This window comes from Phallusia mammillata, chromosome 7 (genome assembly GCF_965637545.1).
Source record: "Phallusia mammillata chromosome 7, kaPhaMamm4.hap1.1, whole genome shotgun sequence".
NCBI classification, from domain to species: Eukaryota; Metazoa; Chordata; class Ascidiacea; order Phlebobranchia; family Ascidiidae; genus Phallusia; species Phallusia mammillata.
The window spans coordinates 16,322,046-16,338,691 of NC_137258.1; the positions used below are offsets into that span (position 1 = coordinate 16,322,046).

At 35.1% G+C, this 16,646-nt stretch overlaps 1 protein-coding gene across 2 annotated transcripts; it reads left to right on the forward strand.

The window, feature by feature from the left end:
* Positions 1 to 950: 950 nt before the first annotated feature.
* LOC145237468 (stromal interaction molecule homolog) lies at positions 951 to 14,587 on the forward strand. 2 transcript variants are annotated; one of them, XM_080100340.1, is made up of 14 exons: positions 951 to 1,202; positions 2,285 to 2,388; positions 3,441 to 3,561; positions 5,426 to 5,537; positions 6,676 to 6,785; positions 8,186 to 8,366; positions 8,836 to 8,911; positions 8,972 to 9,142; positions 11,127 to 11,207; positions 11,276 to 11,373; positions 11,655 to 11,881; positions 11,987 to 12,046; positions 13,221 to 13,332; positions 13,393 to 14,587. In XM_080100340.1, exons 1-14 carry the CDS (start codon positions 1,010 to 1,012, stop codon positions 13,862 to 13,864), a joined length of 2,118 nt encoding a protein of 705 aa, XP_079956466.1. In that variant the 5' UTR covers positions 951 to 1,009; the 3' UTR covers positions 13,865 to 14,587. The 2 variants fall into 2 exon arrangements, with proteins under 2 accessions (XP_079956466.1, XP_079956467.1); XM_080100341.1 differs by having other exon boundaries at positions 952 to 1,202; positions 8,860 to 8,911.
* The last annotated feature ends 2,059 nt before the right edge of the window (positions 14,588 to 16,646 follow it).

Below are 16,646 nucleotides of genomic sequence, written 5' to 3' on the forward strand. Positions count from 1 at the left end.
TTTGTTTACCAGCACAAAAAAACTAAATGTTTTATGTATGTTTCAATGCAAATCAGTCTTTTTGTAAGCTCATCTCATCTCAAGCTAATAAAAGGTTCTCCAAACAGTTTTAAACTGCAAAACGTCACCAGTTTCGAAAATAGTCAAAAAATTCCCTCGGTGACGTGCCACATAAAAATATTAACAACGATTGAGGAAAAAGTGGACTGGAGAAAACCCTGATCATTACGAAACGAAGTGAATTTAGTTTGTTGACTGTCATCAGCTGGCGAAACGAGAGAGCGCGAGAACCGAGAGAGTCGGATTTTGTTGTGCTTGCTTGTGTAGGTCTGTTGAGCTCGTCGCGTCAAAGTGACGTGTTATGTGGGTTGGTTACATGAAGTGACGTACTGTTGCGTTGTGCTTTAACGACGACTTAAACATATGCAGGGGGGATTTGGCAGTAATCCAATTTTTTTGTTTTGTGCTTGGTGCCGGTGCTATCACGTCATGCACTTTTGTATTACTTCCGAAAGTTAAAGCCACGTTAGTTGCTATAATTTTAGTATGTCGAGTTGGTGATTTAATGAGGTTGTGTGAAACAAACTATTTGATGTCCTTATGTTTTTATAAACTGTGAAGATTTTGCAGATTTTGTGTTTTTAATGACTTAGGGTACGTTTTCCTCTGATGACTGCTGTCATATACGAGAAATGTTTTGATATAAACATACACATACAGTTATACACTACACTAAATATGCTTCCTTTTTTAATTGTTGACTTTTTAAACCATATATAAGTCCTAGGCAAAAACTTGACTTGTGTATTGGTTTCGGACTTCAATATAGCGATAAATAGGGCAGCCTTGAACATATAATTATAACAATTTCTGTATAGGGCAAACTTTGAAACAAAATTCGAAATTTACTGGTAATCAGTGCAGTTATTTATTGCTGACCATTTTTTTGTGAAGGACAATGATGTAACTTAAAAATGAAGTAGTCTGTAGTATTTTTGTTGTCAATAAAATGTGCTGCAGGCAGAATAATATGGCTAAAAAGCGGCGAAACATTTCTGTCAACCAAGTTCGACTGGCTTTGATCACAATTCTGGCTGTTCAATTCCCAAATGTCCTCTGCATACTTTTCACACAACTTAATCAAGTGCTGGCGGAAGGTCAAGATGATGTGGTTTTAAATTTCAAAGACATTGATTTTACAAGTCAGTATTATTGTTTTTTACAATAACATTTTTAGAAATGTTTTTGAAACTGGCACATTGTTACTTATGTGTGCATCATTAACACATAATTGCACAAAACCATATTTTTGCTTTAACTGCAAGCAGACTTGGATAACTAGATTTTTTATTCAGTTTTTCAAATTATATTAGAATTAAAATTAGAGCATCTCAGTTTTTACAAACTAGATTAGAATTAAAATTACCACTTTTTCAAAAACTAAATATTAGACTTGAATTCGAACTAGAATTAGTTTTAAACCAACCAACAGTAGTACATTGAAAATTTAAACTTGCATGTTTTAAACTATATCATTAGGGGTGGCTAAAACTCGTTCATGTGTTGCTGTTGGACAAAGTAGCGTCTTTGGGAAACTGTGGATTGTATTGGAATTTTAATTACCACCCATTTGCTCTAATTTGAGGAATTAGACAACTAGAATTATCTAGTTGTCCAAGTCTGACTGTGAGCAAGATTGTCCGACTCTTATAGTGAAACTGGGATGCTGACTATGACGTCTTTCATAGTTATACCATGACTCAGATTTCCTGTTGTTTTTTTCGATTTGGAAGTTAAAAAATTGACACCTATCGCAATACTGTCACATTACAAAGACACATGTTGGGGCACGCCTGTGTGAAGGTTCTGCTTTTATTGCTTCATTTGAAAAAAGCAGTATTATGAGTTTTTTGAGAATGTTAAGCAACCATTTTGGAAAACTATCGGCTCACTTTATTTATGCACGTGTTACTAAAAAATTGATTACTTCATGCTGTAAATGGAAAAGCCAGTATTGCTCTAACTTGGTGTATAGTCCATTTCCAATTTTATGTACATTAGTAAAGACTTGACTTGTCCATCAAACTACAACGAACATTTAAAATTGCACCTACTATAATAAATCCTGCAATTCAGTTTTTAACTTTAAACCATGTGGGCTGTGCTGTCACCATTACAGTTACCACTTATGTGGTGTTTTTTTGATTGGGTAAATGCCCAAATAGAAGAAATTCAGCCACAACTTTGTAACTGCTTATTACAGTGACCTGGATTTTTTATACAGATGTCACAGCACTTGATCTGGTTGCAAGGAGGGCAATGAAACGATTACATGATGATTTGGATCAAAACGATGATGGCAATGTGTCGCTAAGTGAAGGGGCTAAGGTAAGTGGCTTGTAACAACTAAAGAGTGACAGAAAAACTTTTTTTTTACACTGCCATGCAAAATTCCCATTAAAACTGTTGTCAATACATTATCTGTGAAGTGTGTGTTGGTTTGTTATGTTTAGTCCATGCTGTTTTTCTGTCAAGTGTTTTTTTTTCATGTTTGTACATTGGTTAATTTCTTACCAGTTTGTTAAGTTTGTTTAATGATTCTGTGGTCTATTGTACACAATTTACAGCATGATACAATGTACCTCTAAAGCCATTCTAGATAGAAACCGTCAGGAAACTGTGATTAATAGTGAACACTGCTTCCTATTATAATGAAGCGCTCAGGATTTAGTTGGGTAGTTGTTATGTATGTAACACATTTTCTGCGTTTTAGGTTGTTGCTGGCTGATGTAGAATTTAATATATTTTAAATTTGTTTGTTAGGTATCAGTATATTTTAAAAACAGGATCTATTTTCACTTGCATTTTGTTTCGAGTAACGGCATTAAGACTGGACAAAATCCCGTTGTTTTATTTCACCCCTTATTAGGTCTCTGGCTACACAACCAGGAAATCCTTCAAATTAGACACAGATAAATATGTCACTTGAAGATAATATCACCCATCAGTATGTATGTGCAGTCATCCAATATGAGACATGACGACAAAATAAAAATGTATGAATAAATTTTGACATCATAGTATGTCAGGCCTATTGAAGGTGTTATACCAAATCAACCGGTCACCAAGCATTCATCATATGGCAAGTAGAAAATCTCGCCTGCAGTGGGATTCAAACCTATGACAGAGTCTTTCCAGAACTTGCGCTCTACCAATTGAGCTACACAGGCTCAGTGGTCAGCCCGTCCAACCTTGAATCACAAGTACCGTCGGTATAATACCTTCAGTTGGCCTGGAATACTTAGTTTCTATTTGAGTGTACCATGATCGCTGGCCTGCATGAAAGATTAAGGGCTGATCCCATTTTTGGATTTATATCTTTACTAAATTTTGGCGTATTTTAAAACTACATTTAAAAATCATAACATTCAATTTTGCAGTTCCTTCATCGTGGTGAGTTCAAAGGTCATGCTGGTGGAAACAACTTACCTGGATTTGAAACAGATAAAGATGGACGAATCACTGAAGCTGAATTTTGGGATGCTTGGGTTAGATCCTCAGGTGTGTGTTTTGTTATTCTTGGCAGCAGTTGCCTGACAACAATTTTATCTTGTGTTTGAACTGTTCCTTAGACCTAAAAATAGATCTTCAATAACACGATCAAAGCAATAATTAAGTTGTCCTAGGTCACCTATTAATAAGTAGCCAATATTGCTTCCTATAAAAGGTTTCATGGTTTTATTGACCAAACCAACTGAATTAATAACCTTACCTCTGTGTGGCCCTCATTGAATGTTATGCCCGGGCAACTTGTTTTTTTCCCTATTTGTTTTTTTTTTGTGTGTAATGCTGGTTTGTTCCTAACGTTAGGTAAAGAAAGAATGCTTTAACATTATTCAAATTTACAAACATGTTAGTTATCTGAAATTGGTCTTCCCAAGGTTTGAAAGATGAACAAGCTCCCAAACTGGTTTACCCACAGACCCCCAAAACGTGAAAGTTTGGGTTGATGCTTTCTACTAATTTGTCGTTAAAAATCTAAAAATGATCGCACAATATTTATAGTGTAACTAATTTGCATAAACAACCTATTGTTTTGCTTGTAAAAAAACAGTTATATATATTAGTAAGTCAAATAGTGTGTATAGTAAATCGGTAAACAGAATATACATTTCTAAAATGGAAATATATTGGAACACCAACTTTCTAGTTCTTTATACCTAAATGTGTAAGATTTTAAGTTTTGTATTTATGGGTTTGTGTTGCTTGATTCAAAACTATTTAACCTCATGTATGTTTAATCTGGGAATCTAATACAGTGATTGTCTTTGGTTGTATGTTAAAAAACGCATTGCATATTCTTCAACTGAAGCTTTTAGAAGGTTTTATTCTTTGGTCAATGAGTAACTTGCCAAGACCTGCTATTCCAGACACCCTTGTGAAAAGTTTTAGATGCAAATATTTGTCACTTGTCTGCCCACACACAGGCCAATCTCTGGGCAAACACAACTGGCAAAGTTGGAAATACAAAACAAATACAGCTTAACCTAATCATCGGAAAGATCAGATTTATGTGTAATATTACACACGGTTTTCATTTAGCTCAAGTCCAATTTTGTAATACCAACAGATCTTATTTCGAAAGTCAATTGTTTTGCCCTTTGTTAAACATCCTCAGACATTTCAATACAGAGTAACATACATTCGCCATGTGGTTGTAATTTTTACTATTGATTTTGATTTAAAGCATGCCTGCAACCCTGTTTATGCACTTAATTCACACTGCACATGTTTAAAAGCCTAATCCCCTAAAGCATTAACTTCCATTATCTGCATGACTGCTTCCCAGATAGACAGTGAAGTATTACTTAGTTGAATGTAATTGCCTGTGCAAAATTATTCCAATACACCAAAGGGAAAAGTTCATTGATTCTGATGCCACAATCTTTCATCTTAATTGTATTTCCATCTTCCTTTCGCTAATATCTTTAAAATTTTTGTGTTGTCGGTGTACATATTTAAATTGTTCAAATACAACATAATTGTTGCGACTTATGTTTCTAATAGATATCTAATTAAAATGAAATTAACTCAATTAGCCATTTGAAGCTTGAAATGTTTTCAATATTGTTCCAATTGGGAAATCACGTTTCTATGATTAATATATTTGACAATGTGTCACCATGTCACACCTCATTTCATGAATTGGATGTTGTAGTCAATTTTAACATTGATTTTAATGGCAGGTTTGGTAAGCAGTTTCTTGAATTTTACATTTAGGACATGCCATTTTAAAATTTAGGACGCATTAAATTTTTTAATATACAATTGATAATAATATACCACTAAAAATGGTTTTGCACAATTTAAATAACAAACACAAAAGTTGTACTCAAATTTAATATTTTAACATTATATTTTTTAGTTCACAACTGGACTGTTTCAGAGATGATGGACTGGTTAAGTAACGATGTGGATCTTCCCCAGTATGCCACAAAGTTTAAACAATATGGTATTTCTGGTGCTGCAATGCCCATGTAAGTTGAACATATTTATTGGTGGTTTCTTTTGGCTAAGTCCTCAGGCAGTGCTTAATTGCCTAAAATGCTAAATTGCCTTTGCTAAGAAATTGAATTGCCTTTGCTAAGATACTTATAATCATTCAAATTACAAGGATGCATGGTACAAAATAAACAAAAATGTTTGGAAATATGCCATTGTGTCGTAAGAACTTAGGCTTCCTATGCAACTTGAAGCTATGTGCTGTGCATCCTTTTGCCCTTTAGACATTTGTGCATTGATTGGGGCAAGGCCTAGTTTGTTTTGTGGCCATGCAATACGCTTTGCATGTCACTTCCTTGTTGGAGTCAAGGTATGCTTGCCATTGTTTTTTGATCATCTTGAATCCCATTGGCAATTTTGACATGAGCTGGGTGTCATTCATGTTGCTGTTCAGGGACCTATTTACTGTCCATTGTCAGTTTACCAAGTAACTTTGGAGTAAATATGTAATGTTACAAAAATTTAGAACCTTTTTTTACATCAAACAAAATGTTTTGTGTAAATTTGACTAGGTTTTATTGTCTGAATATTTCGGTTTGGCATAAACACTTTGAACCGGTTTGGATGATAATAATCATGCAAATTGAATCACCTAGGATTGTTTTGTTTTTTTCTTGCTGGATATAAGAAACTTTAATGGGTATCGGACTTCAACTGCTACATTATTTTTTTTGTTTAGCTAGATCCACTGGTTTAGTGCTTGCTAAACGTTCGTTTTGTGTTAGTTAACATTCTTCTTGTAATTATACCAAGCCAGAAATGATAATTTTGTGCTCAAACGACTTTAAACCTTCTATGATCTAATTATTTAAAGTCTTGTGATAATGCAAGGCGTAAATCAGTTTTGTGCAATTTTGGCCAACAAAACGTATTTATGTTTTCTTCCATCCACTAAAAAGACTTTTTACAAATAAGTTTTTACTGAACAATCCTAAAAAATTATGGCCTGCAATTACAATGTGCAACAACAAAAAGCAAACTAGTTTCTTTATTTTCTCTCTGAACTTTTTTTCACTATTTTAAACCTAGTTGCACTGTATTAGCATTTGCAAGATTATTTCTGGATATTTTTTATCCTGTTTAAAGCACTAATAACTTTCTCCTTGTTATCAGTCTTGCGAGCAACAGTTCGGTAGTTTTATCACTGGTAGATGGCAGTAAAGAACACCGCCTTAAACTTTGGCTGAAAGCCTTGGACATTGTTGTGTGCGGATATACACACTGTAAGTTGCATCCTAATCGCATGATAAGCATTTTTTTGCCATTCACTCTTCTTCTTTAACTTTTTTCTCATCTTAACTTTTCTCTCTGACTTTTTCGTTTTCCCAAATTCCAGAAAAAAATGAGAAAAATAGGACAAAATCTGGGTTATATATTATCACTAAACCATGAAAATGCAGGGATATTAACATTCTGCTTTGAACATTCCAAAGTAAGATCAAGCATGTGGGTCTAATAATTACCCACCAACAAAAAAAATTCAGGAGCTGAACCATACTAGAGTTTGTACTAGCTTTGTAGATTTTAATAGATCTTCTAGTTGTATTGTCAACCTTTTCCAAGATTAAACTTACTTTTTTTCTAGTTTCACAGAAAGCGATTTTGGTGTAATAAAAAAGGTAGGCGTAGTATCAAAGTCACACAGACGAAAAATTCAAATCAAGGCCACAGAAATTGTATTGTTTGGCATCCCTAAATGTAAGAGTGTTTTGCTTAAATTGTAGTGTAATTTTGTTGCATGGCAAAGCACAAGTTAGGTGCCCATGTGGCTTTCTGTTTGCTGTATATAGTACAACACTAATTGCTGAATTTGATTTTTGGATATTTTATACGTGTTCCTGGAGAGCAAAGGCGACGCTTTATTACATTTTGCTGATATTTTAGTCTTTCCTTTAATTAAAAATGTAAGACTCCCAATATTATAAGTCCCCTCTACTCCACCCCAAAAACAAATTGATAAAAGACCACACAAAATCAATATATGTTTCATAGGGATTTTGCACTGCTTTGTGTGATTGATAAGCAAAGATACTAAAAATGTTTGCTTCACAAGCACAATTTGTATTAGCTCTATATGCTAGCTCTTTAATTCCTTTGCTATCACTTTCACTTCAACATCTGCACTTTGCATGATTCTGTGTGTTTAATCTATTAATATCCTTATGTGTTTATGTATGTAATTTTGTTCCTTACAAAACATGTTGTTTTAATTGCTGTATGATTTGCAGTTAACACAATTTTTTTGTAGCCGTGTGTTTGTGTTTTTTAACAAAAATTTTGTCATCATCAACTGTTAAAGGTAATAATGTGCCCGGCCAAAACACTTGAGTACTTTTTTTCCTAGATCAAAAAATGCATTGTTTAGACTTTTGTTTTAGTATTTACTATTCACATCACAGTACGCCAGGCCTATTGAAGGCTGGTCTGCATAGACGCTTCAGGGCTGATCCCAGTTATGAATTTATGTTCATCTTAACTTAGTATTTACTATTAGGATAAATTTCCAGAAAACATTTTGGTCAGTGTAAGACTATTGTCGCTTTAACTGAGCGTGTGTGCAAACCAATGCTTACAAAGCACTTTCAATTGTTTGACTAAAATACAAACTTGATGCCTTTTACAGCAAGATCAAGTTTATTGAAAGACATTTTGCTGACAATTTCGCTTGCCCTTGCATTGGGTGGAATCATATTCGCATTTCATGTGCGACGAAACGCTGCGGTGGCTGTTACATCAATGCAAGAGAAGTTAAATAACTTGCAAAAGGAATTACTAAAACTTGATGAAGAGGATGATGTGGTGTGGTAGGTTGACATGTACTTTTTTATTTGTGACTAAACATACAGCCTATGTTGCAACCGTAGTTTATAGAGCACATAGAAAATAATAATCCTTTTTAATTACAAATGCTTATTATGCTAAAAATGCAGTAAAACTTGAGCAACGGGTGGTGTGGTGGGGAACTTCTTTGGTCAACAAGAGTGGTATTTTGCACAATAACACTATACTGTAGCAGTAATGTCGTAAGAAATAAGCCCAGGGAAAGTGCTGAAAAACATTGGTAAAGTGGCCATTGTGGGGGCTGATACATTATTATTATTAAAAACTGCATCAAATAAGCCAAATTCAAAAACAAGGTCTACATAAATTATTATCTTAAAGTTATCAAAGAAGCTGTTAATGGGTATGTTTGACTGGATATTTAGTTTGTTGTGAAATTCAAATGCATCACAAAATTGAATCATGTTGTTGACTGTGATGTTTACTTGACAGTGGTTTCCTAAACAATATTTTCAGGATGAAGGATCTGAGTCCAAATGACGAAGAGGTATTGGACAAAACCACAGAGGTAAGTTCATCTTTTCTCTTTTCCATCAAAAATTAAACTTTTTTCATATTTTGATTTAAGCATTCTGGATCTAGTTCATCCCTAAACTCAGATGCAAGTCTCTATTCACGTCTGCTCGAAACACAGGAGGAATTACGTGAATTGAAAAACCTATTGGAAAATGCTGAGGAACGATTAAGATTGAGTGAGAAAAGATGGTCACCTCCATCCCGGCTACTTTCATGTCTTAAGGTGAAATATTAAATTCTGCTCATCGTATAATGTTTTGCGCTTCAACCATTTGCTGTTCCAGACTTTAAACTATTGGAATTTGTCTATGTTTCTCTGTGGGTATAAATACACTTTCTAACATTAGAAATTGCGATTTAAAGAGTTTAACACACAAAGTAAACTTTTTTCCAGATTGGCTTACAGCAGGGGTCGGCAACCTACAGGCCGTGGCCAGATCCGACCCGTGAGCAAAATTACCTGGCCCACAGCCCTCAAGTGGCTATTTACAAAATAATTATGGGTCCCCTTCCCTGAAGGGGACACATATTGATTTTACTCGAATTGTTTTTTGTTTTTTTCTTCCCAAAGTTTGTCCGACTCGTTTTTCCATCAAATGTTTGATGGATTTGGCTGAAATTTACACAGATGGTAGATATAGTTATGTAGATGTGCATCCCACTTTGTTTTTGTTGATAACCCCAGTATTTACCCCGCTAGCCCCCTAAAATGGGTATTTTCCCCCCAAAGTTTGTCCGACTCGTTTTTCCATCAAATGTTTGATGGATTTGGCTGAAATTTACACAGATGGTAGATATAGTTATGTAGATGTGCATCCCACTTTGTTTTTGTTGATAACCCCAGTATTTACCCCACTCGCCCCCTAAAATTGGTGTTTTTACCCAAAGTTTGTCCAACTCGTTTTTCCATCAAATGTTTGATGGATGTGGCTGAAATTTACACAGATGGTAGATATATTCATGTAGATGTGCATCCCACTTTGTTTTTGTTGATAACCCCAGTATTTACCCCGCTAGCCCCCTAAAATGGGTGAGGTTTTAAACAGTGTCAGAATTGGCTGAAATTTGGATTTCTTGTATAGTATGCCATTTATAGGTGTCGATTGTTGTGTTCAACCCTGTAGTCCTAACATTTACCCCACAAGCCCCTAAAGTGTAAAACGTATTTGTATGTTACTGGGCACCACAAACGAAAGATTTCTTTGGAGCAATAGTGTTACAAAGGCAACCAGTTGTATGTTGCTTGGTGGTCGTTTTTGCGCCATGGCAGTTAGGGGCTTGTTAACAGCCTTATGACGTCAGAAACATTAACTGTTGTTGCTCAAAACACCTCTAGTGGTCGAAATTTTAAACATTGGCGGATTGGGCTGAAATTTTGCAGTACTATTGATTGAGTCATTGTGGTTTTTATATAATTTTTAGTTTGTGTGTCGAACCCAATTAGTTGCCCTACTAGCCCCCTAAAATGGGTCAGTTTTTTAAAACGTTAAATAGGATATACTTCAAACAATATCTGGGGTAAATCTAATTTTATAGTTTGTATTCTATTATTATTTAAGCCCAGTGCCGATCACTGTGTTTTACCTTACAACACCCGACTTTCTCATGGTTATCTCTTGAATTGCATTATTTTCAACTTTGCATGTGTGGGGACCCATGAGTTTTTGCCTGCAGAAACGACTAAAGTAATAAAAGAAGATGGCTAATATGGGACCCAATACAAAATAAGCATAGGAAATATATTTATGTTTTAAAATAGGTTATAGTGTATATGCAAGGGCAATATGTGCTAAGCCACCCTTCTAGTTCACTTAATGATTGAAAATATGTGTTTAAGTCTGTAAGACAGGTTTTTTCATGAACATTTAGGTCAAGGACAGGTTTTAGAAGGATTGCATTAATAAGGTAGTTGACACTTTCAAAGTCTGGAGGAGTAAAAAAACTCCACAAAGTTTATGGCGATGGCTGATCTTGGTTTTGGCCCAACTCATCACTGTGACTGGCTGATCTTGGTTTTGGTCTGATGCATGCAAAAGGTTGCCGACCCCTGGCTTACAGTATAAATGTGCTATGTTTTCTTATCTCTGACTAAGCACATATCAATAAATTTCAGTACATAAAAACAGAAAGTAAAAAATATTATTGTGTCATCTTCTTGTTCTGTTCTTTTAATGTATGTTTAAACCTTTACTCTTGTTATTTTGCAGAGTACATACCAAGTTGAAATGAAACTGCACGAGTTTAAACGATCACAAGCTCAGACCAAAGTAGAACAGGCTACTATGCAGGTAGGCAAGACTTCTTCATTAAAGTATTGATTGTAATTTAAAAAAAATATTTGTGTCTTGATTTATAGTTTCAAAAGATGAAGAAGAAGATTTCTGTGTTTAGTTCCGTACATTTCATACACAGTCGACAAGTGGACAGTTTTGACATGGAGGTGCAACTTGCGAAGTAAGTTGAGTGTACAACAAAAACTAAATCTACACAAAAAATGTATTTACCAAAATTCTGTGAATCCAAGACTCATCTGTAAGCACATTTTGGCAAAAATTATAAACATATTGGAAGACAATATTAGGCCCAGAAAACTAATATGGAGTCCTTGGTGCCAAACACTTGCAGATTTTGCCGATTCATAATAGTCGTTAACTAGAGTGTAGTCACTAAATGCAGAAATCTTGTACTTGCTTGCCTGTTAACTCCACTGTTTACAGCAGTATGTTTCTTTTTAGGGATGCTTTGCGAGCTGTACAAAGAGATTACCGGGAGAAGCGAAAGAGATGGTCAGAGTTGGAAAGTTTGTGTCACTGCAAGTTTATGACACCGGCAGTGATCAATTCACCATCAACAAGTGTGGTTTCAACAAACTCTGTTAAATCTATAAAACATAAATCTCCAAATTCCACTGAAAGCCGATCAATGGTTCAGAGTAAACTCGACCTAGACAGTGTTTCTACAAGTAAGTTATGTTTCACTGTATAAAAATACTTTTACTAATGATGGAAAGTGTAAAATTTATGTTTTATTTGGATAATTACTTGGAAAAATGTTTTCCCTTTTGCAGCAAGTAGTTCCTTCACACACATTTCCACTGAGAATCTCGATAAACTGGGAAGTTTAAAAGGTATTATATATAGTAGTATTAGTCAAAAAACAAAAAAAAAGTATTATATATAGTAGTTATGTACTAGTACTACACGTGTATATGTTTTAATATACCAGGTTATACACATTATTCAAACTTTAAAAGCATACTTTTTGTTTACCACACGGACGTCTTTTAAAAATATATTCTCAAATTTAAAATCATGAAAACTAGGGATGTGCCAAAACTGCCAATGTTCTGTTTGGTCGAGCACCGAGCATCTCACTTTAATGCTCGGTGCATTATGACGTCACAAAAAATCCCCTTTCTATGTTTTAGCTCTACAAGGTCTCTTACGTCACCGGCGGTGTTTTATTAAGCTGTGTATGCCCTTTAAGTACGCGTTTTTTCACTATCTAATGCATTTGAATAATCATTCGTTTTTGTTCATAGACACCCTTTTTTAGAACACTAGTTTCGTATGTTAGCAGGGCATGAATATGCAAATTTAACGCTCGGGTCAGTTTGTGCAACTGATCGGCCGAGCACCGAGCATTAAAAACAGCGATGCTCGGTACCGAGTACTCGGGTTCTGGCTCGGCTCGGCCCATCCCTAATGAAAACAATAAGTCATTTAAGGACTAATGACAAAGTTTATGATAGTATTCATCCAATCAAGAGTATTGCTTACACTTTTTAATTTTGTTTTGTGAATTTTTAACTGCCACGAAACAGAGACCAATAGTAACAAAAATAAAATTATTTTTGTGCTATATCATATTTAAAATGTATTGGAATTAGCAACTCGTTTTGGGCCATGGACCACCGGCCCAGTAAAAATAACATCGTGGACCATTTTTTTTTGGAGCAAGATTAAAGTACGCATACGAAACAACCATTTGGGCTTGAAACATAATTCTTTAGAACCGATTTTAAAGAAGTGAGATACAATTATGAACAGCTTACATTTTGATACTCTTTCTATATATAATATGGTATCTAGTTTATCAACAAATCTAATGGACGTCCTGTGGACCACCCAAAAAGTCATCATGGACCACTAGTGGTCCATGGACCACCAGTCGAGAACCACTGGAGGGCACTGTTTTGTAAAAAAAATATTTTTGCCTAATTCATGATTGTGAGTCTGTTCTGATGGAAACATTAGACATAATGCTGTTGCTTTACCAAATAATCCTCTTGTTCATTTTAGACTTATCAAAGGAGAAGCATTCTAAAAGCGATGATAAGCCAAAGGCTGGTATGACGTCTTGTTCGTCTTTAAATGAACTTGGACAATCGCCAAAATCTGGTTCTGAGACTTTGTGAGTATGGCGATGTAAAAAAACATGGCTGTAAAACCTTTAAATGTGACCTATTTTTAGATCTAGGTCTGCATCAGATGTTAATATGAGAACACCTTCTGTTAAAAATGGTGTAAAAAGAAGCACTTCTCCCGCTCTGAACTCATCAGTTAAACCTGTCATTACTGAAGCAACAAGTCCTTCATTTTCATCCTACATAAACCACTCAAGCACATTCCCAAGAAAACAGAAATCACCAAACATACAAAGAAAAACAACTGTACAAAGCTTAAAAGCTCCACAGTTAAAAGTGGAAGATAATGAAAACAACAACCTCAACTTATCAGCCCATTCAAAATTAGACAAATCACCGAGTCATTCTGTAAGCTGCCAATCCCTACCTGATGTACTGGGTAAAACCAATGTGAATGGAAATGCTGAATCTGAAGACAAAACATTTTTGAAACCCCATCCACTGACAGAAACCACTGAATCCGCAAAAAAGCAAAAGCGAGGAATGTGGTTGTTCAAAAGCAAAAAAAAGTTAAAGTAGTCACTTAAGCATATGAAAGGTTCTGCTGCTGTATTAAATTGCAAATTTTTGTTACTGGAATGCACTTCAAATTGTTTTAGCTTGCTTTCAATAACTTTTCACTGCTTGTATTATAAGAGAGTCTATTATTGAATCATATATTTATGGGTGGTGTAAATGGAGCTGTGTTCTACATGTGGAAGTTGCCATAGAGCACACTTGAACAAAATTCCTGCTGCTTAAAGTTGTGTCATTAGCCATACAAGCACAAGTTTTCTTTTTGACTATATGTCATAATTGACAAAGAAGTTAGGTGTGCAAAATTTGGTACACGGGTCATTCCTAGTTGTAGCTGCTTGCGCAAGACCTAGTCTATGTGCTGTTTGTGTACCTTGTGGTGTCTTTTCTGTTTGTTGCCGCAATATAGTATTAAACTTTTCTCGACCATGAGAGAAATTCTATTTTTGAGTCTTTTTGCAGATTGAGACCAAAGCAATGTGATAGGCTCTGGGTCATGCGGCATTGCACCCAAAGGACATAACACTATTTGCAAATTTCAGAGCCCAAAAATAACTTTAATGCTTTCCATGTCAAACATGCCTAAATTGGCTGACCCAACTTTACACATTGCTTTTGTGTGACACATATGTTACTTAATGGCGATGGAGTCCTTTTTTGTGGATTTGATATGTTTTACCTAAAATTATGTGTCGAATACATTTTGTCGCAATACGGCAGTGAAGACGATTGGGATGATTTAAACCTATTGTATAAATCTCTACACCAGGCACAAGTTTTCTAAATTAAAGTCAAACCCATGACAGAGACCCATAACCATTTCATGCTTTGGGTCATTTTCTACAGACATAATACCTGATAATTTTTGTTTTTCAGCTGGCATTTGTGTTGGTTCTCGTTGACAGGGTTTTGACTAAAAAAACTACCCGTTAACACAAGCGTACCACGAAACAACGCTTGCGGTCGTTCGTCAAGCGATAAGTTGTCTTCTCTCGGGATGTAAAAACGTTTGTTTTTGGTTATTGTTAATATGTTGTTTAGTCGTTCTGCCATTTTAAAACGTGTTTTTTTTCTGTTACGTGTTTTTTTGTCTTGAAACACAGTGTTTTAAACGCTAGGCTAATATCGTGTTGTTAGGTAGTAGCGCGAGCAATGGAAGGTGACAACCCTAAACAGGATGTTGGTGCTTTCCGTTTTTATAAATAGGATTTTTACAAAATGTGAAACCACTGCTGGCATAAACACACACGAACCCTGCGTTGTAAAAAAAATACCAAGTCAAATTGGGTCCTAGTGCGCCCATAGTTAAGCCAACACCCTACCGGACTTTCCGTGTGTTTCATTGCAATTCGGTAGAGGTATCACCGTTTTGGTACAGGAAACTAAGATGTACCCTACAGAAGTTTTGACTTTTTGGTAATGCTTCGGTTCGGTTTTGGCTCCAACTCCTTTTCAAAAAATGGTCGAGTCACATCAAAAGCAAAATAGGTCATATTTCATCAGCAAAAAGAGAAAAACATTGCTGGAAAAGATAATTAACAACCTCCTTTTATGCGTTAAGAATATACACGTAACAAATATTTCATAAATTTCACGCATTCCACACACATTCCACGAGTATATAGTCCGGTTTACTACTATACTATGTTTAAAATCCACCCATACAGGTTTTATTTAAAAGGAAAGGTGTATCATAATGGCTTTGAAATGCAAATGCAATATAGTTTATAAACTTAATCAAACCATCAAAGATCAAACTATTGTTTAATCAAGTGCTCTAAAGTAGTGATGCACCGAACCCACCTAAAAAGGTTCGGGCCGAAACCAAATATTCGGCCGAATCAGGCCGAACCTAAAATCCCCTTTCGTATGGATGTTTTCAACTGAACCTGGGGTTGTTGATGCGAGTGAATTCAATTTAAAAAAATTTAAGTCACTTGTACAAAGCGTAAGCTTTACTAAACATCTAATATTTTGCAGACAACGTGGCTGGTACTTCATAAATACAACTAATAGTTAATTTATGATGTTTCGTATGGGCTAAAATGAAATTTAACGCCTTAATTCCATGCAATAAAAAAGTTCGGTTTCGGCCGAATTTTTAAAAAAGTTCGGGCCGAAACCGAAACATTGGAAAACAACGGATTCGGCCGAAATGTTTCGGCCAACCGAAACTTCGGTGCATCACTACTCTAAAGTTAAAAATATCGAGTAAGAAAACAATACGAAATTTGTACTGTTCTTGAGTGATCAAACTTGTTTTCTACTTTCCGTTCCAATTTTTTGACACGAATTCGATACATTTTAACAGCAAATCGCAATTTCAGATCCAGGTTGTCGTAAACAATAAAATTTGAGTAGAATAAATAAAAATTATGATCAGAAAATAAATATTGTCTCTATCTTTATTCGGAGGTTGTTGGTGTTGTGGGCAATGAGGCGTGACGTGAGTTTGCAGCTCTGGGAAACGCAGTATAGGGACGTTTGCAAAGTTTACATCATTGATGAAACATAAAAGCTCGTTTAAGTTTACATTGTATGTTTGGTGTTTAACAAATTATAATGTTATGCAATTTAGTTGTTTAGGGCAGATAACATTGATTTTCGGTTTAAAATCTGAACCCTGTGCAATGCAAACTCATGTAAAATTTTAAATACCAAAGATGACTATTTATGTAAACAGCAAAACATTCAGATCAGGTGTGCTGTTGCTAAAATACCTTTTTCCGTGCCAGGTATGTGTATAGGAATACTAAATTTAATCACAAATTGTTTTTTCAGGTAT

Coding starts and splice junctions, on each gene's coding strand:
- LOC145237468 (XM_080100340.1), top strand. CDS start 1,010: ATGTGCTGCAGGCAGAATAATATGGCTAAAAAGCGGCGAAACATTTCT. Junction 3,562..5,425: donor TGCTTGGGTTAGATCCTCAG/GTGTGTGTTTTG, acceptor TATATTTTTTAG/TTCACAACTGGACTGTTTCA. Junction 11,374..11,654: donor ATGGAGGTGCAACTTGCGAA/GTAAGTTGAGTG, acceptor GTTTCTTTTTAG/GGATGCTTTGCGAGCTGTAC.